The 26,097-nt window shown below is 37.0% G+C and overlaps 1 protein-coding gene and 1 non-coding gene across 2 annotated transcripts in view; both read left to right on the plus strand.

The window, feature by feature from the left end:
• Positions 1–26,097, plus strand: part of NUP155 (nucleoporin 155) — a 68,453-nt gene that overhangs the window by 21,577 nt on the left and 20,779 nt on the right. Inside the window, exons 11-22 of the mRNA XM_072824834.1 lie at positions 844–996; positions 1,918–2,018; positions 5,310–5,480; positions 7,050–7,160; positions 8,686–8,780; positions 9,677–9,765; positions 10,425–10,487; positions 11,275–11,422; positions 13,073–13,139; positions 14,154–14,269; positions 19,407–19,504; positions 23,063–23,193. Of these exons, the coding sequence (XP_072680935.1) occupies positions 844–996; positions 1,918–2,018; positions 5,310–5,480; positions 7,050–7,160; positions 8,686–8,780; positions 9,677–9,765; positions 10,425–10,487; positions 11,275–11,422; positions 13,073–13,139; positions 14,154–14,269; positions 19,407–19,504; positions 23,063–23,193 (1,343 nt within the window). The remainder of the gene's footprint in view (positions 1–843; positions 997–1,917; positions 2,019–5,309; positions 5,481–7,049; positions 7,161–8,685; positions 8,781–9,676; positions 9,766–10,424; positions 10,488–11,274; positions 11,423–13,072; positions 13,140–14,153; positions 14,270–19,406; positions 19,505–23,062; positions 23,194–26,097) is intronic.
• LOC140632805 (small nucleolar RNA SNORA30/SNORA37 family) lies at positions 15,521–15,648 on the plus strand. Its single transcript, XR_012030490.1, has one exon. It is a non-coding gene; the product is annotated as a small nucleolar RNA SNORA30/SNORA37 family (small nucleolar RNA).

The raw sequence follows: 26,097 nt of genomic DNA on the forward strand, positions 1-26,097 counted from the left end.
AAGGATTATGATTATGATTAGAAATATGTTTTTACTTCTGTATCAATTACCAAGCCATATTAATAATTTATAAAATTAAGGATTTTGAAAATTGGAAGAGTCTTTATGTTTTGTTTTTTTAAGATTTTATTTATTTGAGAGACAGAGCATGAGCAGTGGGGAGGAGGCAAAGGGAGAGGGAGAAGCAGACTCCCTGCTGAGCAGGGAGCCCAATGTGGGACTTGATCCCAGGACCCTGAGATCATGACCCAAGCTAAAGGCAGATGTTTTTTGTTCTTGGTTTTTTTTAAGATTTATTTATTTATTTATAAGAGAGAGAGAGAGGCAGAGACACAGGAGGAGGGAGAAGCAGGCTCCATGCTGGGAGCCTGACACAGGACTCCATCGCAGGACTCCAGGATCGCGCCCTGGGCCAAAGGCAGGCGCCAAACCGCTGAGCCACCCAGGGATCCCCTAAAGGCAGATGTTTAACAGACTGAGCCACCTGGGTGCCCCGGTTCTTCTAGTTCTGTCTCCTCATGTTGTAGATGTTAAAACTAGGCCTGACAAGTAAAATGACTAATATTCAATGACAGAGCCTGAATAGGAACAAGGACTCCCTTGGCTTATAGTTGCAGATTCTATCTACTAAAATGTGTTGATTCATATGGTAATTCAAAGTGACACTTTCTTAGAACTCTACTTTGGGTGGTGGTGGTACACGTGGTGATTTAAGATCAATCAGGGAAGTGATTCTGTAGCTTTAGCAGGAGTTTGTGTTTCCCTGTGGAATTGTTTCAATGACATGTGTATCTCAGCTCTTTCATTTTCTGTTACTGATGTATAATTTTATCCCATCATCAGGTGTAAGGTTATATTTCAGCACTTGTCCATTCAGACAACCATTAGCACGACCTAATACGTTGACACTGGTTCATGTCCGCTTACCTCCTGGATTCTCAGCATCTTCAACAGTGGAAAAGCCTTCAAAAGTACATAAGGCTCTTTACAGTAAAGGTAAGTTTTGAAATACTATCAGGTTTAAGATTGGATTTTTTTGGTTTTTTAGTTTTCATTTATTTTTCTTTTTAAGATTTTATTTATTGATTGATGAGAGACACAGAGAGGAGAGAAATAGGCAGAGGGAGAAGCAGGCTCCCCATGTGGAACTCGATCCCAGGACCCTGGGATCATGACCTGTGCCAAAGGCAGATGCTCAACACTGAGCCACCCAGGTGCCCCTAAAATTAGATTTTTTAATTGTTAAAATTAGAATGTCTTGAGTCATTTGAAAATAACAAATTTTCCAGTAAAATTTAGGATATTCTAATTTCGTGCATTAATTATGGCTTTATCACCTATAACCTCCCAGTAGACTTAAGGCTGATACCACTAAAGTCAGTATAAAGAGATTAGTGGGAGGAGTTGGAATTGAGCACAGGAGAGTATATTTCAAAATCAACTAGTATTGCTAAGATGATGCTTTTATAGTTTATTTATTCTGCCATTCCACTAGTAACTTCATCATTTTTTATTCATGTGTTTGAGATAACTGGTACATGAAATTCTGTTTCATTGAATATTAGATACCGTTGATTTCTTATATACTAAAAATGTTTTCTTTAGATTAATAATTAAATTCATAAGTTTATTGATTGTGAAATATATCCTAACATCAGGAATTTTAAGATGTGAAAAAAGTGTTTACTCGAAAGAAATGAAGTATAAGATCTTGAACATGTAATGATTCTATCCTGACAATAATTTTATGTGTTTTTAGGGGATTAACTTTTATTTTGTGACTTGTTTACTTACAACAGTGCATGATATGTATATATGTTACATATATTAATGTTAGTAATATTATTAAGATCATTAGGGATGCATACTATTTATATTTAGCATCATATAATAAGATTTTGTGTATTGAACTTTTAGGTATTCTACTGATGGCAGCTTCAGAAAATGAAGATAATGACATTTTGTGGTGTGTCAACCATGATACATTTCCTTTCCAAAAGCCAATGATGGAAACCCAGGTAAGTTATCCCAAGAATGTTAATCTTTTATATAATCTATAATTTTAAGTGAAGAATAAAATTGTAAATCTTTAGGTTGTGATACCATTTATTTTGAACAATCATATTGAAAGAAGTAGTATATCCTGTTAATTCTTTCCTCTGTGAGGTTAGAAGTCATGATGGTAATAATTAAAAAATATCTTTAAACATTGGCATCATTTTAGAATGTCTTTCTTTTTTTTTTTTTTTTGGAATGTCTTTCATAATGTATCCAAAAATGTATATATCTTTTCTGAAATGACTTTTGTCCCATTTTAATGTATTAGGTTTTTAGTTATTTAATTATAGTTATGACTTAGAATTTTATCTTTTTTTAAAGATTTATGTATTTTAGAGAGCATATGTGCATGGGATTGAGAGGGAGAGGGAGAGAGAGAATGTCAAGCACACACTCTCTACTGCTTCGGAGCTCCACCTCACCACCCTGAAATCATGATCTGAGCCAAAATCAAGAGTTGGACACTTAACTGACTGAGCCAACCAGGCACCCCTTAGGATTTTATCTTAATGATGTCTTTAATTTGTAGTTCTACCTAAATTTAAAAACAAACTTTTTTCTTTTAATTATAGGAATTTTCTTTTTCTTTCATCTTTTTTTTAAGAGGGAGAGAGGGAAGGGGCAGAGGGAGAAGGAGAGAGAGAATCTTGAGCAGGCTCCATGCCCCTGCAGAGCCCAACTTGGGGTGTGATCTCAGTCCCTTGAGATCATGACCTAAGCCATAATTGAGTCCATTGCTTAACCAACAGAGCCACCCAGGTGCCCCTTAATTACAGAAATTTTTTAACATAAACAAGAATAGAGGAATGATAAATTGAACCCCACATTAAACACTTACCAACATTTTTTCCATTTTGTTTGATCTCTCTTTACTGCATATACAGATGTACACACACAAACAAATAATTCCATTTTCAAATCAAATACCACCACATACTCCATGAAATTGATGTGGAGATCCTGGATAAGGAGTATAGCCCCGGCCTGTCCTAGCCCAGTCTCACACCTGGGCTGCTCATCTTAGCCTTCAGCACAAAAGGAACTGGGGAGAGGCCAGCACCTCCAGGGATATGACTAGGGAAGGCTATCTCTGCCTTCACTGTTGGTATCCCCTATTCTACCCCATTTATTTCTCCTAAATGCCCTTACATAGCATATGCTGCCTGCCTCCTGATCAAACCAGATAAACCAACCTCCACCAAGGGTTTGATATTCTGAGACTCCCTTTGTAATCCTTTTTTTTTTTTTTTAAGATTTTATTTATTCATGAGAGACGGGGAGGGAGGGAGAGACACAGGCAGAGGGAGAAGCAGGCTCCATGCAGGGAGCCTGATATGGGACTCAATCCTGGGACTCCAGGATCATGCCCTGGGCCGAAGGCAGGTGTTAAACCGCTGAGCCACCCAGGGATCCCCCTGTAATCCTCTCTTTAAAGGTATTTTGGTTCCTGCTGCCACCACCTGCTTCCTGATTATTCTCAAATTTAAGCCTGTTTAGTTACGGGTAACAGGGAAAAGGTATGTAGGTGGGAGGAGATAGAAACCATCCCCAAGGGTGGGAAAGTGGTTTGAAAACATGAGCTCTTCCAAGTTTCTGACATGGCCCAAAGAGCTGGGAGGGGGGCAAGAAGCACTTTTCTCAGATTCTTTCTTTTTTTTATTAAAGATTTTTATTTATTTATTCATGAGAGACACACACAGAGAGAGGCAGAGATACAGGCAGGAAGAGGCAGGGAGAAGCAGACTCCATGCAGGAAGCCTGATGTGGGACTCGATCCCAGGACTCCAGGATCACGCCCTGAGCCAAAGGCAGATGCTCAACTGCTGAGCCACCCAGGCGTCCCTCTCCAATTCTTTCTTTATTCTTTAAATTTTACTGAGCACCACCTATGTATCTCTGTTTAATGTGGTGTTGAGGTAGACTGAGGATTCAGAACTGAGTAAGATATGAACCCTGTCCTGATGGGAGCACAGTTAGGGAGTACAGGTTTGAATTCTTACTCTCTTTCCTTAAACCTGTGGTTCAAAGGATTTGATGTGTCTCTGGCCTTCAATTACCTTGTCTATTATAGTTAACAATAATTATAGTTATAATACTACCACTTCTGTGGGTTTGTTGTGGGACTTAATGATTTCTTGTGTAAAGCACTCAGCACACTGCCTGGCACATAGGAAGCACTCAATGAATGATAAATTTTTTTAAGCAAATACTATACATCATATCATTTCATTTGTATAGTACCTGAATTGTTTCCAAATGTGGAGTTTTTAAAAGAAAAACAATTACCAAATACAAATGTTGTACATGAACTTTAACCAAATTGTAGTCTCCCTAAAACTATAGTCTTCCCAAAGCTAGCTAAAAGACATTGAGATAATGGGAAAACTATATTGGCTAGGCATCAGATTTTTTTTTAATATTCTTTTTTTTTTTTTTTTTTTTAGAATTTATTTATTTATTCATGAGAGACACACACAGAGAGAGGCAGGACACAGGCAGAAGGAGAAGCAGGCTTCATGCAGGGAGCCCGATGTGGGACTCAATCTCGGGACTCCAGGATCATGCCCTGGGCCAAAGGCAGACACTTTACCTCTGAACCACCCAGGCGTCCCTGTTAATATTCTTAAGTGTTATATATGTTATATATAAGAGAACATCTTTATTTTTAGGAGATGCATGTAAAAGTATTTATCAGTGACATATGATATCATCACTTTCAAATGGTTCAGTTAAAAAATATATACCGTGTATATTAGAGAAAGGAAGTATGGCAAAATGCTAACAATTACTGAATTTAGGTATTGGTACTTTAAGCATTTTTAGATGCTTGAAATTTTTTATAATAGAATTTTTAAAAATTAAAACACTTTAAAAAGAAGAGTTTTTAGCAAAAACTTCAGAAGAGAACAAAAATCTACAGTCCACAAAGTGTAACCTATCCAGTTTATCCTGGAAAGGTGGTAGAATAAGTTTTGGTTATTGAAGAATTGAAGTAAATCCTGTTTAGGGTTATCTTAAGAAAATTTGCCTTTGCCTTCTGGTATGAAAGATTATTGTCATAGAAGATAGCCTGATTAAAGGAATAGACAGGAGAGCATTAAATAGAAACTTAGGAATGTTCGCTTTCATGTGTTATTAATTTGTATAATTCTGCATATTAGAGATTAGGTCTATATTTTTTTTCCTTTTTGGAAGGTTTTGCTTTGTGTAACTTTAATAACAGGTATAAAAAGTTTCTTTCTTTTGCACAGATGACAACCCGCGTCGATGGTCATTCCTGGGCTCTTTCCGCAATAGATGAATTGAAAGTGGATAAAATAATTACACCCTTAAATAAGGATCATATTCCAATAACTGATTCACCTGTTGTAGTACAACAGCACATGTTGCCTCCAAAGAAGTTTGTTCTCCTCTCAGCACAGGTATGTACATATTCTGTTAAGTTGGAGACAAAAAAGAAGCAATGTTTAATGTTAAGTATTCTGCAGTATTTGCTTAATAGTCATTTACTTAAGTACTTTAGTAATATTTACTCTTAAAGATATTCTTAAGGAACAGTTCGTAAATACCATTTATGAGTGTTATTCTTTTTCTAAAGTCGCATTTTACTCTAGTACAGCATTTTACTCTAGGTACAAAATAACCTGTTTTTTTATTTTTTATAATTCTCACTTAGGTTATTAAAAAAACATTTTTTAATATTTGTTTTCAGAATAGTGTTGCATTTAAAATTCAAATGTTATAACAAGGAGTATACAGAGTAAATTCTCCCTTCCATTTGAGATCCCTTTCCTGCAGACACCCATGTCCTCAGTATCTGTGTATTCTTCCAGAGGTGTAGATATACAAACAATAAAATATATTTCTAAATAAATGGTCGCGTAGGGGATCCCTGGGTGGCGCAGCGTTTATGCCTTTGGCCCAGGGCGTAATCCTGGAGACCCGGGATCGAATCCCACGTCGGGCTCCCGGTGCATGGAGCCTGCTTCTCCCTCTGCCTGTGTCTCCGCCTCTCTCTCTCTCTCTCTCTCTGTGTGACTATCATAAATAATAAATAAAAAAAAAAAAATTAAATGGTCGCGTATTATATACGCTGTTTTATACCTTGTTTTTAATATCTCAAACACATATTTTAGAGGTCTTCCCATATCATTATATAAAGAACTTTCAATTTGAAAGGTTTTCTTTTCTATGGATGTACCCTATTTAACTAAGCACCTATTAATGGATTATCTTTTGCCATTCGTAATGCTACAGCCTTATGTGTATATCCTTTTCTGAGTGTGTGAATAAAGCTGTAGAATTAAATCTGGGTGAAAGAATATGTGCATTTCTAAATTTGATAGATGTTGCCAGATTGCCCTGTATTATTCATATATATGTGCGTGCATTCACTATTGATGAATATTGAGTGCCTGTTTCCTCACATCCTGTTTAAGTATAATAAGCGATTTTATTAAGAGTAAGTCGGTCTTTTCAAGTGCTTGTTTTTCTATGGACTGCCTATTTCTACTTTATTGAGTTGTCTTTTTAAAAATCTATTATAGAGGCTCTTTATCAAGGAAATTTTTGTTAATTTTAGTGTCATTTTCCCTGTTATGTCATTTTATTTTGTCTATTGAGATTTTTCCCATACAGATAAACATATAAGAAGTCAAAATTTTCTGTTATCTTTTGGGATTTATAAAAGTATCAAAAGTATTTTTTTAAAGAACTTACTCTGGGGTTTATAAAAAAATTCACCCATAGTTTTTTTGTGTCTTACAGACCCATGTTTTCTTATTAAATTTTGTTTAGCCATATGTAGATAGATCTTGTATAGGTTGGGAGTTGAAACATATATGTTCTTTTTCACCAGTTTACTTTGTATTCCTGAAGGGGATGTTTTGTTGTTTTTATTAATATTATTAAATAAAATAGTGGGTCAGTTGATGTCAGCCATGCTTGATAAATCTATTATTTGTTTCATTTTTGTTTTTTTACCTTCTTAGGGGAGTCTTATGTTTCATAAACTTAGACCTGTAGATCAACTGAGGCATCTACTTGTGAGTAATGTGGGTGGAGATGGAGAAGAGATAGAAAGATTCTTTAAATTACATCAGGTAATTATTTGTACTTTTAAAAAATACGATATTTTGAACAATGAAACAATGCGAGTAAGAGCTGAATTTTATGTAAGTTAGATCAAAATACTGTAATTAACAGGTGATCTTAGCAATCTTCCTTTCTTTACATTAGCCATTATGTGTGTACTAATATTTGGGAACAGTATAAATAAATAAAGCCTATACAATAAACTCAGGTTTTTATATGTTATTGATAAGTTCTTTTTTTAAGAAACTATATATATATTTTTAAGATCTTACTTGACACAGAGTGAGCACATAAGTATTGGGAGCAGCAGAGGAAGGGGGAGAAGCACATTCTCCGCTGAGCAAGGAGCCTGATGCGGGGTTCAACCCTAGGACCCTGGCATCCTGACCTGAGCCGAAAAGAGATAACCAACCAACTGAGCCACCCAGGCACCCCATTATTAATAAGTTCTCATTAAAGCATACTAATCAGAGACTCAGGTTCCAGTTATTTTATACATTTTTATTACAAACACAGGATATTTGTGGACAAATCCTTTTGTTTGTTTGTTTGTTTTAATTTTTTGCCAATGGCCTGATGAAAAAATTGGGGACAGTAGTGATGAGGCCATTTGTATGTCAAAGCCGTAGCTAGAATTGACAAGGTATAAAACTCAAAAAACTTAAGATCAGGAATATCAGATCAAAGTTAAATACAGAGACACTGGATTCACATCACTGCCTCCACCACCAGGGTAGAATTCTGTGGTCTTCAGTTTCTTCATCTGTAAAACATGAATTACAGGGGATCCCTGGGTGGCTTAGCTGTCTAATGCCTGCCTTCAGCCCAGGGCGTGATCCTGGAGTCCCAGGATCGAGTCCCACGTCAGGCTCCCTGCATGGAGCCTGCTTCTCCCTCTGCTTGTGTCTCTGCCTTTCTCTGTGTGTGTGTGTGTCTCTCATGAATAAATAAATAAAATTTAAAAACAAACAAACCATGAATTATAGTAATGTATGATGTGGGGATTGATATATGCTAACCTCTTAAAATAGTACCTGGCACATGACAGGTACATAATAAATGTTAGCTATTGTTGTTATTTTCTAATAGGTAAAAAGACCATGAGAAAAAAATTAGGGGAATAAACTATAAACTAAAATAGAAACTAGATAAAAAGAAACAGGGCACCTGGATGGCTCAGTTGGTTGTCTGCCTTTAGCTCAAGTTACGATCCTTGGGTCCTGGGATCAAGCCCTGCATCAGGCTCCCTGCTCAGCGGGGAGCCGGCTTCTCCGTCTCCCTCTGCAGCTCCCTGTTTTTGTGCTGTCTTGCTCTGATAAATAAAATATTTCAAAAAAAAAAGAGCACACTTCAACGATGTTTTTGTGATAAATACTTTTTCATACCAACTGATTTCATTTACTTAACAAATATATATTAGGCACTTGCTCTGTGCTAGGCATAAATTTAAACATTGGATACAGCAGTGACCCAAACTTCGTTTTAAATGTTTACTATAAGGGAAGGTACTATTTTTTGTTTGTTTTTAAATAGGAAGACCAGGCTTGTGCAACCTGCCTTATCCTTGCTTGTTCCACTGCTGCCTGTGATAGAGAAGTATCTGCATGGGCTACTCGGGCTTTCTTCAGGTATATGTCAGTCTTCTTTTGTTCTTGGCCACTTTTTTCAATGGTTACATTGGTCAACATAGTTTAAGGGCTTACCAAATAGTTGAGGAACTGTATAGGCAAGTTAACATTCTTTTGCAAAAGGAAGAAATCTGGAAAGATTATAATGCTAATAGAAATAGCTACACAGAACACCTGATGGCTCAGCGGTTGAGCGTCTGCCTTTGGCCCAGGGCAAGATTCTATCCCGCATCCAGTTCCTTGCTGGGAGCCTGCTTCTACCTCTGCCTATGTCTCGGCCTCTCTCCTGTGTGTCTCATGAAAAACTAAATAAAATCTTTAAAAAAGAAATAGATTAGTACAACGTATGAATTTTTATCCTTGGATTTTATACAGAAACTGGATTCTGTTCTCCAACTTCTGTCTGGTCTTTTTTCTACACCTCTCTCTACTCCAGTTACTATATCAATTTTACTTCTTAAAACACTATACTGATTCTGCTTTTTTTGTATCGTTGGCATTGAGGGATTCTGAATCACTTTAAGGAAACTTAGTGTCAAAGAGGCATTTTCTAAGCTATTTAGCTAAAGTTGCAATTTGAAATGTGAATTGCTTAAAACCATTTTTCAAGTGCTATCTAGTCACAATCTGGTATAAAAAATACAGTGCCATATACTCTAAGTAAATTCTGTGCATTGCTAACCCTTCTTAAAAATTGCTAAGAGTCCCTTATAATTCTTCTGGTTGAGATTCAAGTCAACATTTATTAGATTAGTGTTGTGAGCACTGTAAATAGAATACATTAAAGTCTAATGTTTAAAGCATTTATTTGGGAGCTAGCAAGATTTGAAACAGTTCCAGCTTTGAAGGTGGATAATTTCACTGAATAAGCTCAGCCTCTTTTATCATAAAAACAGGTATGGTGGTGAAGCACAGATGAGATTTCCAACTACTCTCCCTGCTCCAAGTAATGTTGGTCCCATCTTGGGGTCTCCTGTCTATCCCAGTGAGTATGAAATACTGAAATAGACTATTTCTAATAGTTTGATTTTTAGAAACTGGAATATTTTAATGAATAAAGATTTTCATTATTTACTGCTACTTTTTTATTGGGTGAATAATTCTATAGATGTCTGACTCTTAAAAGCAATAATTTATTACTGAGACCTTTTATGTGTTAGAGAACAAAATAACATGTAATCAGTAGTATTTACAGAAATTGTTAGTTATCCAAAAGGAAGGAGGTGAGTGATTTAATAATAAGTAAACTCCCACCTCAGTGTTTTCCAAAGTGAGGATTGTTAGAAAGTTCCTGGGAAGGACGCCTGGATGGCTCAGTGATTGAGTGTCTGCCTTCGGCTCAGAGCATGATCCCAGAGTCCCGGGATGGAGTTCCACATCGGGCTCCCTGCATGGAGCCTGCTTCTCCTTCCTCTGCCTATGTCTCTGCCTCTCAGCGTCTCTTGTGTATAAATAAATAAAATCTTTAAATCTTAAAAAAGAAAGGAAAGTTCCTGGGAAATAAGAGGAGTCCCTAAAATTTAAATATGTCATGAATGGTGCCATTCCTCACTCCTGCTTAGAAATAGCTTCTCTGTCTAATTTAATCAGATTTAAAAGATTGGGAGGTTATTTTATAAATCTATATTCTTCTTTCTTTTTTAGGTTCCCCTATTCCTAGTAGTAGTCCATACCCAAATCCATCATTTTTGGGAACACCATCTCAAGGTACCTCATTTCTTTGTTTTATGTTGCTACTGCTGTTCTTTTTGAAGAGCTAATACTGTTACTGTCCTTAATGCTTAGTGAGAGAAATATTAACTTGCCTATGTCTCTTGAAAATAATGTAATTTAATAGAAGTCACGTCCAAGCAGTATTGACATTTAGCTGTGAATGCTTTTGTGTAGAAACACCTTTAGTAGTATACCTGGAAAGCTCTTAATTTGGGTATCAGGATTTAATTAGCAACCATGAAATCTGTATAATTAGCTCTATTTGACTCTCAACATTAAGAAGAGGTGATTGCAAGCTTTCTTACCTTTTCTCTTATATGCTGACACTTGAAAGCCTACCTGGAAGCACCATCCAAGTCTGAGTGTCTTTTTCCTAGGGAAGACCAAATTCGATACCTATTTATTCTACTGTTTTTGTAAATATTCTTACCTTCGGGTCTAGATACACAGACTTGGGTTAATGAGGATGCTGAATGTTTAAGTTTAAATTTAAAGATTTATCTTGGGGATCCCTGGGTGGCGCAGCGGTTTGGCGCCTGCCTTTGGCCCAGGGCGCGATCCTGGAGACCCGGGATCGAATCCCACGTCGGGCTCCCGGTGCATGGAACCTGTTTCTCCCTCTGCCTGTGTCTCTGCCTCTGCCTGTGTCTCTGCCTCTCTCTCTCTCTGTGTGTGACTATCATGAATAAATAAAAATTAAAAAAAAAATAAAGAAAAACATCGATACTTAAAAAAAATAAAAATAAAAAATAAAGATTTATCTTTCTTATGTGTTTGCAAGGTGTACATCCTCCTGCCATGTCAACTCCAGTGTGTGTTTCAGGAAACCCAGCAACTCAGGCTGCAAGTATGAGTTGTATGGCTGCACCAGAGATTGTGTACTCTGGAAAACATAATGGTATTTGCATTTACTTTTCTCGAATCATGGGGTAAGTTATGCATGGACTGACCAACTGTTGCTTACCTTGTCCTATTTTGTATAGTTGAATATTTTTATTTTTGCCTCTAAATTTGGGATATCATTTATTCCTAGCTCACTTGTTCATTAATAAGATTGTTTCCCATTGTTTAGCTTTTTTATCATCTAACCACCTATATCATCTAACCACCTATAATATGTATACATACATATTAATATATAGTGTTACCCCATTAACTAAGTGACATGTATCTGCAAGTCAAGTAGGCAGTCTGGTCTTGGCTAGACTCATTCATTTACATGCATTTAGCTGTGAGGTTGAAGAGAGCTCTGTCAATCTTGGCTGGATTCTCACATGTTTAGGGTCATGTTTGTTTATTTGTTTTTAAAGATTTTATTTATTCATGTGAGACACAGATAGAGAGAGAGAGGCAGAGTCACAGGCAGAGGGAGAAGCAGACTCCATGCTGGGAGTCTGATGTGGGACTCGATCCTGGGTCTCCAGGATCACACCCTGGGCTGAAGGCAGCGCTAAACTGCTGAGCCACCAGGGCTGCCCTAGGGTCATGTTTGTATGCTGGGACAACTGGATTGTTTTTCACATGGTCTGTCATGCTCCAGGTTACCCAGGGATTATTCATGATGGCAAGGTCTTATAAGAGGTAGAAATTTGCAGAGCTTCTTGATGCCTCGGTTAAGAGTTGGCTTACCATCATTTTCACCTCTGTCAATGGGCCAGGGAAAATCTTCAGTCCAACCCAGATTCAAAAATAAAATCCATTCAAAAATGGCAAATGTACTTCTCATTATGAGAGACACATCAAAGTTACATAGCAAAGGATAGGTTTAAGGAGGGACAAAGAATTATAGCCATTTTTTCAATTAGGTGATCATATCATCTGGTTAATTATCTTGTGTGCTATATATTTGTCTTAGACTTGAGATGGATGCTTTCATTTGAATCATTTGCTTAAAATGTGAAACAGTGAGACGCCTGAGTGGCTCAGTGGTTGAGCATCTGCCTTCAGCTCAGGGCATGATCCTGGAGTCCCGAGATCGAGTCCCACAGCGGGCTCCCTGCATGGAGTCTGCTTCTCCCTCTGCCTAGGTCTCTGCCTCTCTCTGTGTGTCTCTCTCATGAATAAATAAAGTCTTTAAAAAAATGTGAAACAGTGCAAAACTCCTTTATAATTTTGTTTTTGCGTTATAAACTTTCTTGTTTACAATTCATTGCCCCTAGTCTTGATTTTTTCTCAGCAGTATTTCATTATGTGAAATAATGAGGTATATCAGGTTTAGAAATTTTCTTGTATTCTGTTCTTTCAGATAACTTCATAAAGTGTTTTTTTTTTTTTTTTAAGATTTTATTTATTTATTCATGAGAGACAGAGAGAGAAAGAGAGAAAGGCAGAGGCACAGGCAGAGGGAGAAGAAGCAGGCTCCATGCTGGGAGCCTGATGTGTGGGACTCGATCCTGGGTCTCCAGGATCACACCCTGGGCTGAAGGCACTAAACCGCTGAGCCACCCAGGCTGCCCAACTTCATAAAGTGTTAAATGAAATAATTGCTATACTTTAATAAACATAAGAAAGGAATTTACTACATAGTCTAATTATTTTTGTTTATACAGTATAATCATTAAAACATTTTTTTATTTCAGCAATATCTGGGATGCTAGTTTAGTTGTGGAGAGAGTATTCAAGAGTGGCAACAGAGAGATCACTGCAGTAAGTGTATTGTATAATGTATTTTGTTGGTGTAAAACTAGTTTATGGTATTGTATAAATAGATTGTTTCACATTTCTTGGTGTTATAAACAAAATGCAATGATTATTCCTTTGTGTACATGTCCAATAAACCCTCCTCGCCCTGGATGAAGTCCTAGCTCTGTCACTTTATAAATGATGAGTAATTTTCTTAATAGTTCAGTCTGATACTTCACTATAAGATGCGAATAATAAGACATCTCCATCTTAAGGCTGTTGTGAGGGCTAAACAAATTAAGTCCTAAAATTTAATATTACTCAAAGCTACTATTTTATATTTTGCTTATACATTCCCAAACTCCACAGACGCAGTACTAATTTCCATGCATTAGTACTTTCTAGAGTGCTTTAAGAATAGATCCCGTAAAACTTTGTATTATAAATTCAGGTAGTAAAAATTTTTTAATGTGAAATATGAATGTTTTAAAGCTTTTTTTCTTTAAGTCTGAGAGATACCAAATATTTTTTCAACTCTAATACTTTTAAAGTTCACATATCTAAGAATAAGAATACATTTACTTCACATGATATATGGTTCCACTTATATGAAGCTCAAGAACAGGCAAAGCTAAATTACGGAGTTAAGGCAAAGCTAAAATGCTGGTGTGAATGTATCAAACTTTAGGTTACCTGGGAGATGACTAATGACTAGAAAGGAGCATTAGGGAATTTCTCGGTGTTGGAAATATTCTGTATTGTGGTCTGGGTGGTAACTGGAGTAAAACATAAAAAGCTATCAAGATGTTCACTTAAGATGTGTTTTACGGTCTGTAAATTATGCCTAAAACAAACTAGAGCAGGCCAGGAGGGATGTTCTTATTAAGCCCTTTATTCTCTTCATCAAGCATAAATAATTATTGTTTATGAAGATAAGGTACTTAAAAATTGAAATTTGATATTCAGTTATATATATTTTTTTTGCCTATACACTTTTTCAGTGTTTTAAAGCTTTTGAAAATACTCTTTTTCTTACAGATTGAAAGTAGCGTTCCCTCCCAACTTCTGGAGTCAGTGCTACAAGAACTAAAGGGTTTGCAAGAATTTCTAGACAGAAACTCCCAATTTGCAGGAGGACCATTAGGAAATCCAAAGTAAGAATAAACAAAATTATTTGCCTATTTTTCCTTTTTTTCTCTGAGATGTAATTCATCTTATAAAATTCATCCTTTTAAATATTTAGTTCAGTGGTTTTTAGTATAGTTATAAGGTTATGCAGTTATCACCACTATCCAATTCCAGAACATTTTCTTCATGCCAAAGAGAAACCCTTTCCCCTTTAGAAGTCAGTCCCTGTTCAGGCCGCAATAACAATAATACCATAGAATGGCTTAAACAACAAACACTTCTCACAGTTCTGGAGGCTGGAGGTCTGAGGCCAGGATGTTTGGTTTCTGGTGAGGACCCTCTTCCTTCTTTGCAGACAGCTGCTTTCTTTCTGTGTCCTTACGTGGCAGAGAAAACTAGATGACAAACTCTCTGGTCACTTCTTGTAAAGGTACCAAATTCATCGTGGGGGCTTCACTCTCATCAACCCATCTACACCTAATTACTTTGCAAAGGCCCCATCTCCTAATATCATCACTTTGGATTTGGGACTTCAAAATAGGAATATGGTGGGACACAAACACACAGTCCATAGCATTCCCCATTTCCCTTCCAGTCCCTGGCAGCTATAATTGCTATACTTTAATAAACATAAGAAAGGAATTTACTACATAGTCTAATTATGACCTGTCTGTCTCTATGGCTCTATATTCTGATCTTTTATTTAATTCGAAGCATTGCCTTTTGGTTTTAGCTTCTTTCCTTTAGCATATTTTCAAGGTTCACATGTTTTATTTATTTTATTTTTTTATTTTTATTTATTTATTTTTTTTTTTTGAGGTTCACATGTTTTAATGTGTAATACCAGTAGTTTGTTTCATTTTTCAGTTCATCCGGCGTCACTCATTTGGGCTGTGTTTGCTTTTTGATTACTATGAAAAATGCTGGTGTGAACGTACCTATAAAAGTTTTTGTGTGACATGTTTCGGTTGAATTTTTTGTTATAGAAGTAACTTGGGCTTTTTGTAAAGATTTCACTGCACAGAAAATTTATGATCTGAAGTATAACAGTGTAAACTTTATGAAATTCATAAATAGGGATCCCTGGGTGGTTCAGCGGTTTGGCGCCTGCCTTTGACCCAGGGCGTGATCCTGGAGTCCAGGGATCGACTCCCGCATCAGGCTCCTTGCATGGAGCCTACTTCTCCCTCTGCCTGTGTCTCTGTCTCTCATAAATGAATAAATCAAATAAATAAAATCAAATAAATAAATAAATAAATTTCTTTAAAACTGCAAATATAGCACTTTCACAGGTCCTCCCCTGACAGTGGGGCCAGGATTTGGTAGCTGGTGCTGAAAGAAAACCTTTGATTGCATCCTTGCCCTGAGATGGTGCCAGTGGCAGCTGTCACTCAATGGGACAGAGACTGTTCTGTGACCCCGTAATCGACATTGTATCTTTCTCCTGCTGCTCAAACCTTAGGTCTTCTCCCTACATAAAAACAAAAAAATTAGGAAAAAAAAAACTGCTAAAGAATCTAAGTAGGCGGGACGCCTAGGTGGCTCAGTGGTTGAATGTCTGCCTTGGGCTCAGGGCGTGATCCTGGAGTTTCGGGATCAAGTCCCATGTCGGGCTCCCTGCATGGAGCCTGGTTTTCCTCCCTCTGCATAAGTTTCTGCCTCTGTGTGTGTCTCTTGTGAGTAAATTTTAAAAATCTAAAAAAAAGAAAGTAAGTAGGCATACTTTTATAAAACGTTGTATATACTCTATCTTTTGGAGTATTCCAAGTCAGTGGGATAAATAATTTTTATATTGGCTGCATGTTTTCCCATTATTTATATGCAAACAATTAATGGTATAACTCTAATCATTGCAGTGTTTTGTGTTTTCATGTTATGAACAAGGTACAGTGATTATTCCTCTTTATACATGTTTGTGTACTTGTTTAGTAATCTTCAGATGAGTTTTTTGAGAAGTAGAATTAGTGGGTCTAAGGACTTTTTTTTTTAATTTTTATTTATGATAGTCACACACACAGAGAGAGAGAGAGAGGCAGAGACACAGGCGGAGAGAGAAGCAGGCTCCATGCACCGGGAGCCCGACGTGGGATTCGATCCCGGGTCTCCAGGATCGTGCCTTGGGCCAAAGGCAGGCACCAAACCGCTGCGCCACCCAGGGATCCCGGTTTAAGGACTTTTTAAAATGTTGATGTGTAGTATTTAGTTGTCTCCTGAGAAAGTTATATCAGTTTTCTTTATTTTGAGCCTTTGGAACACTAAAGTATATCTTAACATATAAATTGATCTCTCCCTTCTCCTGTTAACCCACTTTAAGAGTTTATCTTTATTCTTGACAGTTCATTTAACCATAAATTGTCCCATAATTGGGATTAGTTTAATGTTTGATCTTATTCTCACTATCCTGAATTTGTGCTTTCTGCTGTGTGTTTTTTCTTTCCTTCCCCATCCCTTTATTTTACTGGATGAATCAGACCTCTCCCTACCCCAAACACAGATTTAGAAGTTTTATATATGATTTTATTTCTCTAGCAGTTAGTTTTCAGTTCTGAAAAATTCACATCTCCATCAGCCTTTGAAATTGTACAGAAACTATTATCTTTCCTTTTTCCCATCAGTATCCTTTCTGGAAATTATCTGGAATTTTAGTTGGAATATTTTTTTTTAACATTATGTTCTTCTGTTAATAGTTTCTTAGCAGTTTATTGAATTTTACAGTTATAATTGCAATTCTGTTAATTTTATACCCTGTTACTTTACTGATTTCTTTTTTAGTTAAGTTTTTTCATTGAGGTTTTTTTTTTTTTTTTTTTCAAATATGTAGTCCTATCATCTGCAAATAGAGAGTTTTACCTTTTCTTTCCAGCTGTAGTTTCTTTTTCTTGTCTGTATAGGCTAATATTTCCAAACACAGTGGTAAATAGTAGTGAAGATACAGTGGACATCCAGATCTTATTCCTGACTTTAGTGGGAAAGCTTGTAGTGTTTTCTAAGAACAAGCCTACAGGGGTGCCTGGGTGACTTAGTTGGTTAAGTGCTTTCCCTCAGCTCAGTTCATGATCTCAGGGTCCTGAGATCAAGCCCCACATCAGGCTCTCCGCTCATTGGGGAGCTTACTTCTTCCTCTCCCTCTGCCTACTGCTCCTCCTGCTTGCATGATGTCTCTCTGTCAAATAAATAATATTTTCAAAAAAACAAAAACAAAAACATGCCTACATAGTTAATCATCCTAAGAAAGTACTCATCCATTTTTGTTTTATTGAATATTTACATAAAGTGAGTATTGGAGTTTGTCAAATGTCTGCATTTTGCAGAGATTTTCTTTTCCTTTATTAACAGATTTTTTTAGTTTCAACCAACCTTTCATGCTTGCAACATTAGTCGCACTAAATATTTTTTAATAGCTTCTGAAGATGTAATTTATTATTCTTCAAGATACACTTATTTTAAATGTTTGGTTCATTGACTTTTAGTAAATATATAAAATTGTGCAGCCATCACTAAAATCCAGTTTTGGAACATTTTCTGCAACCCAAAGACATTTCTTTTGTCCATTTGCAGTCATTTTAACTCCTTAACCCCAAATAATTATTAATCTATCCTATCTCTAGATTTGCCTATTCTTGACAGTTTATATAAATGGAATCACATAATTTGTGATCTTTAGAATCTAGCTTTTTTGCTTAGCATTATTTTGAGGTTCATTTTCTAGATCCATGTTGCAGCATAAATCAGTTATTTCACCCCTTTCTATTGCCTAATGAGCATGGGATTGTAAGGTCATAGTCATTTTCTCTCAGATCTTCATTTACAGTTTGTTCTATTTTTTCCCTAAGCTTTAATATTGCAGAGGAAAAGTGCATTGACTTTCTGATTCTCTTTACTCTATAAATGGCTTGTGTTTACCTTGAAGTTGTTTTTTTTTAAATAAGATTTTATTTATTCATGAGAGATGTGAGAGAGAGAGAGAGAGAGGGAGAGAGGCGCAGAGACACAGGTAGAGGGAGAAGCAGGCTTCATGCCGGGAGCCCAACGTGGGACTCGATCCTGGGTCTCCAGGATCACACCACACCCTGGGCTGAATGCTGCGCTAAACCGCTGAGCCACCCAGGCTGCCCTACCTTGAAGTTTTTTTTAACTTTTTGGCTTTATTACTGAATATTTAACAATTTCACCATAATATCTTCAGTGTGTCTTTTTTTACTGAGTGTTGGGAATTAAATTTTCTCATATGGGAAAAAGGTGGATTTTATTATATAACTTGAAACCAAAATACTGCTCATCTTTGAAGGATGCTAGAAACTCCACTCATAACTTTTTTCTTAAAAGATTTTGTTTATTTACTTTGGAATAGTGCACAAGCAGAGGGAGTGTCAAAGGGAGAGGGAAAAGGCAAACTTCCGCCAAGCAGAGAGCCCAGTGAGGGGCTTGATCCAAGAACCGCAGGATTATGACCTGAGCTGATGACGGCATTTAACTGAATTACCCAGGCACCTCTCAATTCATTACTTTTTTTTTTTTTTTTTTTTTTTTTAATTTTTTGTGATAGTCACAGAGAGAGAGAGAGAGGCAGAGGGAGAAGCAGGCTCCATGCACCAGGAGCCCGATGTGGGATTCGATCCCGGGTCTCTAGGATCGCGCCCTGGGCCAAAGGCAGGCGCCAAACCGCTGCGCCACCCAGGGATCCCTCAATTCATTACTTTTAAATTTGGCAGATAAAGAGAAAGAAGCAACCATTTATCCGGCCTTTCTGAACAAAATGTACATCAGGAAAACCAAATAGAAACTTTAAGCATCCAGAAGATTAAAATGCTTCAGGTTTAAATCATCATTGACTGACCAGTGATTATTTCACTATTCTACAGAGGAAAAGAATATTGACAGTGTATTCCAGTTCATTTATATGAAATATTCAGAATAGGCAAACTTAAAGAGATAGAAAGTAGGCTAGCAGTTACTTAGGGTAAGGGCAGGAGAGATGAGGATTGACTGCTAATAGGGAGTGGGTGAAAATGTTCCAAAATTAGATTGTGATAATTGCACAGCCCTGTGAATATATTTCAAAAAACTAAATTACATACTTTAAATGGTTGAATTGTATGGTACGTGAATTGTATATCAGTAAAATGGTTGAAAGCACAATATACATTCTGGAATATGTTTCAGCACAACTGCCAAAGTGCAGCAGAGGCTGATAGGATTCATGCGTCCTGAAAATGGAAATACTCAGCAGATGCAACAGGAACTGCAAAGGAAGTTTCATGGTAAGTTACTCCTTCTGATCAGTTGACTGTACGTGACCCCAATAAAGAGTTTTATTTATAGAATAGAAAACAGTGGACATTTCTCAAAAGGATCTAGTTCTTTGGTAATACAGATATTTTTTATTAACATCAGTGTGGTTGGGAAAGTGAGGCAATGTGGATCTCATATATTTCCATAACTTTCAGCCCATTAATTCTTTTCCCTTTCTATACAAGAAAACATATTTCAAATGAGTCTCTTAATTGTAAAATGGACATAATATGAAATTTACCATTTTATTTTATTTTATTTTTTATTTATTTATGATAGTCACAGAGAGAGAGAGAGATGCAGAGACATAGGCAGAGGGAGAAGCAGGCTCCATGCACTGGAAGCCCGATGTGGGATTCGATCCCAGGTCTCCAGGATCACACCCTGGGCCAAAGGCAGGCGCCAAACCGCTGCGCCACCCAGGGATCCCCGAAATTTACCTTTTTTTTTTTTTTTTTTTTTAAGATTTTTATTTATTTGTGATAGTCACAGAGAGAGAGAGAGAATGAGGCAGAGACACAGGCAGAGGGAGAAGCAGGCTCCATGCACCGGGAGCCCGACGTGGGATTCGATCCCGGGTCTCCAGGATCGCGCCCTGGGCCAAAGGCAGGCGCCAAACCGCTGCGCCACCCAGGGATCCCGAAATTTACCATTTTAACTACATTCACATTGTTGTGCAAACATCACCACTATCCATTTCCAGAACGTTTTTCATCTTCCTATAAAACTCTGTACCCATGAAACAATAACTCTTCATTTCCCCCACTGCCCCAGCCCCTAACAACTGTCATCATTTTTGTTTTTTGTCTTTGAATTTGACTACCTGTATACCTCAAACATATATATATAAATTTCCAAATTTCTTTTCTTTTTAAGACTATTCCATTGTATGTCTATACAGGTTTTTCCTGCTATATGAAAGTAGAGTGTTCCTGTGAAACCTTTCATAAGCCAAAATGGCATAAAGTCAGGAAGTAATTACCATTAATTTATATGGAAAAATTTTTGAACATTCCCAGACCCCAGAAAATAACCTTTCTTAGGCTTTTCTCTGTTCCTCAAAACATTTTTTTTTAATTTATTTACTTTTTTTTAGTACTCTCTGCACTCATTGTGGGGCTTGAACTCACAACCCCAAGATTAAGAGTTGCATGCTCTTCCGACTGAGCCAGCCAGACACCCCATCTTAGGACACATTTAGTGTTAAAGCACAGATGCTCATAGACACATTTTAAAGTTGTGGTGCTTGATGCCAAGGTGATGTGTGTGGTTTCTGGGGAAGGAGTTTGGTGAGGTGCATGCTATCTCTATAATGGCTTGCTGCAAAACAACACTGAATGCTGGTTTGGGGTTTTGTTTTGTTTTGTTTTTTCATGAAAGCAGAGAAAACACTTGGGTTTTTGAACACGTGGGTTACTTCCACCTTAGAGATATTGTGAATAATTCTTCTATAAACATGGTAAACAAAATAAATTTGAGTCTCTGCTTTCAGTTCTTTTGTTACATAGCCAGAAATAGATTGCTGGATCATACGGTATTTTGTTTTTAATTTTTGAGGAACCGCCACACTGTTTTCTATGTGCCATTTTACATTTCTACTAGTAGTTAGTACACAAAGTATTTGAGTTTCTTCAGGTCTTCACTAGTTACAGTTCTCTTTTTTATGATATCTATCCTACTGGGTACAAAGTGGTATCTCATTGTGGTTTTTGATTTGCATTTTCCTAATGATTAGTGACACGCCATTTTATAGAGTTAAAAACGTCAGTCAATATTTTTATTGTGTTTTTTGGTCTATTGTAAATAGTAGCAACCAAGGAAAGAGCAAAGTAATAGAAAACTTATAATCATCAATTATTCTAGAAATAATTTGGAATAATAATCATTGTTTAAATTGGGCCTGATGGGGATCCCTGAGTGGTTCAGTGGTTTAGCGCCTGCCTTTGGCCCAGGGCAAGATCCTGGAGTCCCGGGATCGAGTCGCACGTCGGGCTCCCAGCATGGAGCCTGCTTCTCCCTCCGTCCTGTGTCTCTCTCTTTCTCTCTCTATGTCTGTCATAAATAAATAAATCTTAAATCTTAAAGAATGGCCTGCCATTCTTTTTTTTTTTTTTTTTTTTTGAAGAATTTTTTGTGTTCTACTTGAGCCAATTATTCTGGCTGATAGAACTTTGCTAATTAAGACCCAGCCATTTACTCTTGTCTCTTCTTGTTAAGTCTAGTTTTCTGTTTACTATTTTATAAACATTTTTTCATTACTATTTGTACTTCAGTAAGGTCTTTTAAGCCTGACAATAGCATTGGTAAGGATTAAAACAAAAGAGGGTTCAAATTGCTGGCAGTGTACACTGAAATTACTACTTTGGAGAGCAATTTGATCATATCTTATAAAGCTGAAAATGCATATATATTGATAGCCAATAGTTTCACTTCTAAGGATATATCATGTAGCAGTCTTTATCAGACTTTTTTCTCTGTAGTGAGAAATACATTTTATGTTATGACCCTGATGTTTGAAAGCATACATATACAACTGAAACAAAATTATAGGGAATAAGTACCTGTTTTATACTCTAATATTTTACTTTTTTATATTTCCTCTTTTTTTTTTTTGTAAGTAGGCTCCATGCCCAACGTGGGGCTTTGAACTCACAAGCCTGAAATCGAGTCTCATATGGTCCAATGACTGAGCCAGCCAGGCACCCCAATTCTGTTTTTTGTGTTTTTTTTTTTTTAAGATTTTATTTATTCATGAGAGACGAGAGAGGCAGAGACACAGGCAGAGGGAAAAACAGGCTCCATGCAGGGAGCCTGATGTCGGACTCCATCCCAGGTCTCCAGGATCACACCTGCGCTGAAGGTGGCGCTAAACCGCTGAGCCACCTGGGCTGCCCCTGTTTCCTTTTTAAGAAGAAAAAAGAACTCTCATGACTGAATTGATTTTGTGACTTGCGGGTTTACTTTTTTTTTTTTCCCACCAATTTATCTTAATCCAGATTTGAGGAACATAGTCCTAGAGAAATCTGATGGTGCTCTTTAGAAGTCTTTTAAGGATGTTCATTGCACTATTGTTTTAGTAGCAAAGCATGGGAGACAATATCAATGTCCTTAAGGTGGCACATGGACCTATTTGTGGTATACTTACATGATGGAACATATCTAATAATTTATACTAGATTATGATGGAATATATCTAGCAATTTAAATATACTTGGTTTACACTTATTAATATAAATAGCCTGTGAAAATACAACTGGATGGGAAACATGTAAATAATTTAAAAATAGTATTTTTGTTGTTTATGTGTACATTCACACAGACAGACATACAGAAACACATACACATAATGACAGGGTAAAAGCATGAATTCACCAAGTCATGATCATGGTTGGCTATGATGAGGGAGGGAGATCAATGAGGATTTCAGCCTTAACTATTATTTTTTATTTCAAGTTAAAGTGTTGTTTTATTTAAAACAGAACCATATGTCATTTTATAAAACTTCATTAGTTGTATTTTGTAATTAGAGGCTCAACTGAGTGAAAAGGTTTCACTTCAGGCAATCCAGCAGTTGGTTCGAAAATCATACCAGGCTCTGGCTTTATGGAAACTTCTTTGTGAACATCAATTCACTGTCATTGTAGGAGAACTTCAAAAGGTAAGATTTCTTTTCCCTTAAGAGTATACTGTTAATGCTGTGCTTAGTTTGTTTTCTTTTGAGTGGGCTTTAGTTTTACCCTTGTGTTTGGGAGGGGACTTTTGGGGGGAAGCATTTAGGTTACAACGAAGTTAATATCTTCTTAATGGAAATCTTAATGGAAGATTGCACTAAAGCATGAAAACTGAGGGATCTGCATTGTTAAAACCACAAGTTTTTACAGTATGTGAGAATTTTATCTTGGTATGTGAATAAAATCTTTACCAGAAATACCTTTTTAAACAGTAGATTATAATCTTCATTTGGATTTCAGATTCTTTGGGGAATTTGATCAAAAACTCTTTCTTCCCACCCTCAAAGAATGCATACAGATGCATCCACAAAATTTTTGCATGTAATTTCAAAGAGTCCAATGACTTAAACATTCTTAGTTTTATTTTTTTTTTTATTTTTTATTTTTTTTTATGATAGTCACAGAGAGAGAGAGAGAGGCAGAGACGCAGGCAGAGGGAGAAGCAGGCTCCATGCACCGGGAGCCTGATGTGGGATTCGATCCCGGGTCTCCAGGATCGTGCCCTGGGCCAAAGGCAGGCGCCAAACCGCTGCGCCACCCAGGGATCCCACATTCTTAGTTTTAAAGAAAGATGTTTACTGTTGTGAGAAATGAATGGGTTATATTTCTCTTGCCATCCTCATTTGAATCCTTTTTAAATATAATAGTAATTTGCATTCATTTAAATGTTAGGCCATTGGGGGGGAATGTATTCCTACCTTTTATTAATTGTGAACACTTCTAAACATACGCAAAAATAAATACTACATTATAATCCCCATATACACACTTTATTCGTATTCAGTATTTTCAAGGTTTTATCAACTCATTAATCTATTCTTTTTCTTTACCAAATTACTTTATTTTATTTAGTTTTTTAAAGGTTTTATTTATTCATGAGAGACACAGAGAGAGAGAGGCAGAGACATAGGCAGAGGGAGAAGCAGGCTTCACACAGGGATCCTGGATGCAGGACTCGATCCTAGGACTCCAGGATCATGCCCTGAGCCAAAGGCAGACGCTCAACCGCTGAGCCACCCCGGCATCCCAAGAAATTACTTTAAAGATGATCCTAGACATCATGTTATTTCATTCTTATATACTTTACTATGTATTTCTTTGGTGATCTGGCCACGACAGCTATCACCCCCATTGATCACCAAGATTGACTCAGCTGATCTGACTGGCTAGGCGGGTATCCCCTTTCTCCCTTACCACTCCATGTGTGTCCTTTCCAAAGCTTTGTGCTCAAAGAGGATGACTTTCCCTGATAGAAGGTATAGGAGTAACTGTGCTTCCCTGCTAGAACCTCCAATTGAGCTCTCAAGGTCCATTTGTAGAAGTAGGTTAGTCAAGCTTCCGAGGCTCCAGACATCCAAATGAGGCACTGCATGTGACAGTCTGCCTTAAAATAAATTAAGTAATAAGAAAATAAAATTTTTTAAATGAAATTTTAAAAGATGGACATTTCTTTGAATAAGTCATCATTATACTTAACCATTTGAAATTTCTGTCTTACAAATATCTTTTTACAGGGAATCCCTGGGTGGCTCAGTGGTTTAGCGCCTACCTTCAGCCCAGGGCGTGATCCTGGAGTCCTGGGATCGAGTCCCACATCAGGCTCCTTGCATGGAGCCTGCTTCTCCCTCTGCCTGTGTCTCTGCCTCTCTCTCTCTGTCTTTCATGAATAAATAATAAATCTTTAAAAAAAAAAATCTTTTTACAGATTGGGTCATTCAAATCAGAATCTAAACAGTTGGTTCACTCATTGAATTTGATTGTTATTTCTCTTAAATCTGTGTCAAGTCTAGAGCCATTTTCTTTCTCCCTTGAAATTGCCAAGAAAGAATCAGATCATCAATCTTGTATGTTCTGAGGTTGTCTTTACCTCCTTGGAGTGAACTTACCCCTCTATTTCTTGTATTTTCTGCAAAATGGAAGGTAAGTATATAGAGGATTAAATTCAGGTCCATTTATTTGAGGATGAATAAAATACTTCATAAATACAGTTTACGTGTCAAACTGTATTTAATGGAAGACACAGAAGGTTTAATTGTCCCACTTTTACTGATAGTAAGATTGCTGAATTTAGGTCCTACCAGTGTGAAATTCCCCCATCAGACTTTCATCAACTTGAATTAGCTATTGCATATAGGATTATGAGATGGTCGTTTTCTCTGTGATTTCTTTCATATTTAATCACTGCAATTCTGTGAAAAAGAAAAAAAAATTCCCTTAATCTCTAAGGGCCTTTTCGTTACCCTGAAATGTTTAATTCTTGACCTTTTTTTTTTTTTTTTAAGATTTTATTTATTTATTCATGAGAAACACACAGAGAGAGGCAGAGACACGGGCAGAGACAGGAGCAGGCTCCATTCAGGGAGCCCGATGTGGGACTTGATCCTGGGACTCCAGGATCATTCCCTGCCGAAGGCAGGCACTCAACCGCTGAACCACCCAGGAGGAGTCCGAAATTCTTGACTTTTTTTTTTTTTTTTTAAATTTTTATTTATTTGTGATAGTCACAGAGAGAGAGAGAGAATGAGGCAGAGACACAGGCAGAGGGAGAAGCAGGCCCCATGCACCGGGAGCCCGACATGGGATTTGATACCGGGTCTCCAGGATCGCGCCCTGGGCCAAAGGCAGGCGCCAAACCGCTGCGCCACCCAGGGATCCCCCAAATTCTTGACTTTTAAGTACCAATTTTCAAAATTAAGAGGCCAGCTCCCTCATTCTTTCCAGTAGTGTCCAGTGTGTTGTTTTGTTGGTGGTTTTGTTTTAAGCACATAACTTTTTTTTGCCTTTTAAAAACTCAAGTGAACTGTTTCACTACAAAAGCTCTTTCTTTTCCA

The sequence above is a fragment of the Canis lupus genome, chromosome 4 (genome assembly GCF_048164855.1).
Source record: "Canis lupus baileyi chromosome 4, mCanLup2.hap1, whole genome shotgun sequence".
Lineage (NCBI taxonomy): Eukaryota > Metazoa > Chordata > Mammalia > Carnivora > Canidae > Canis > Canis lupus.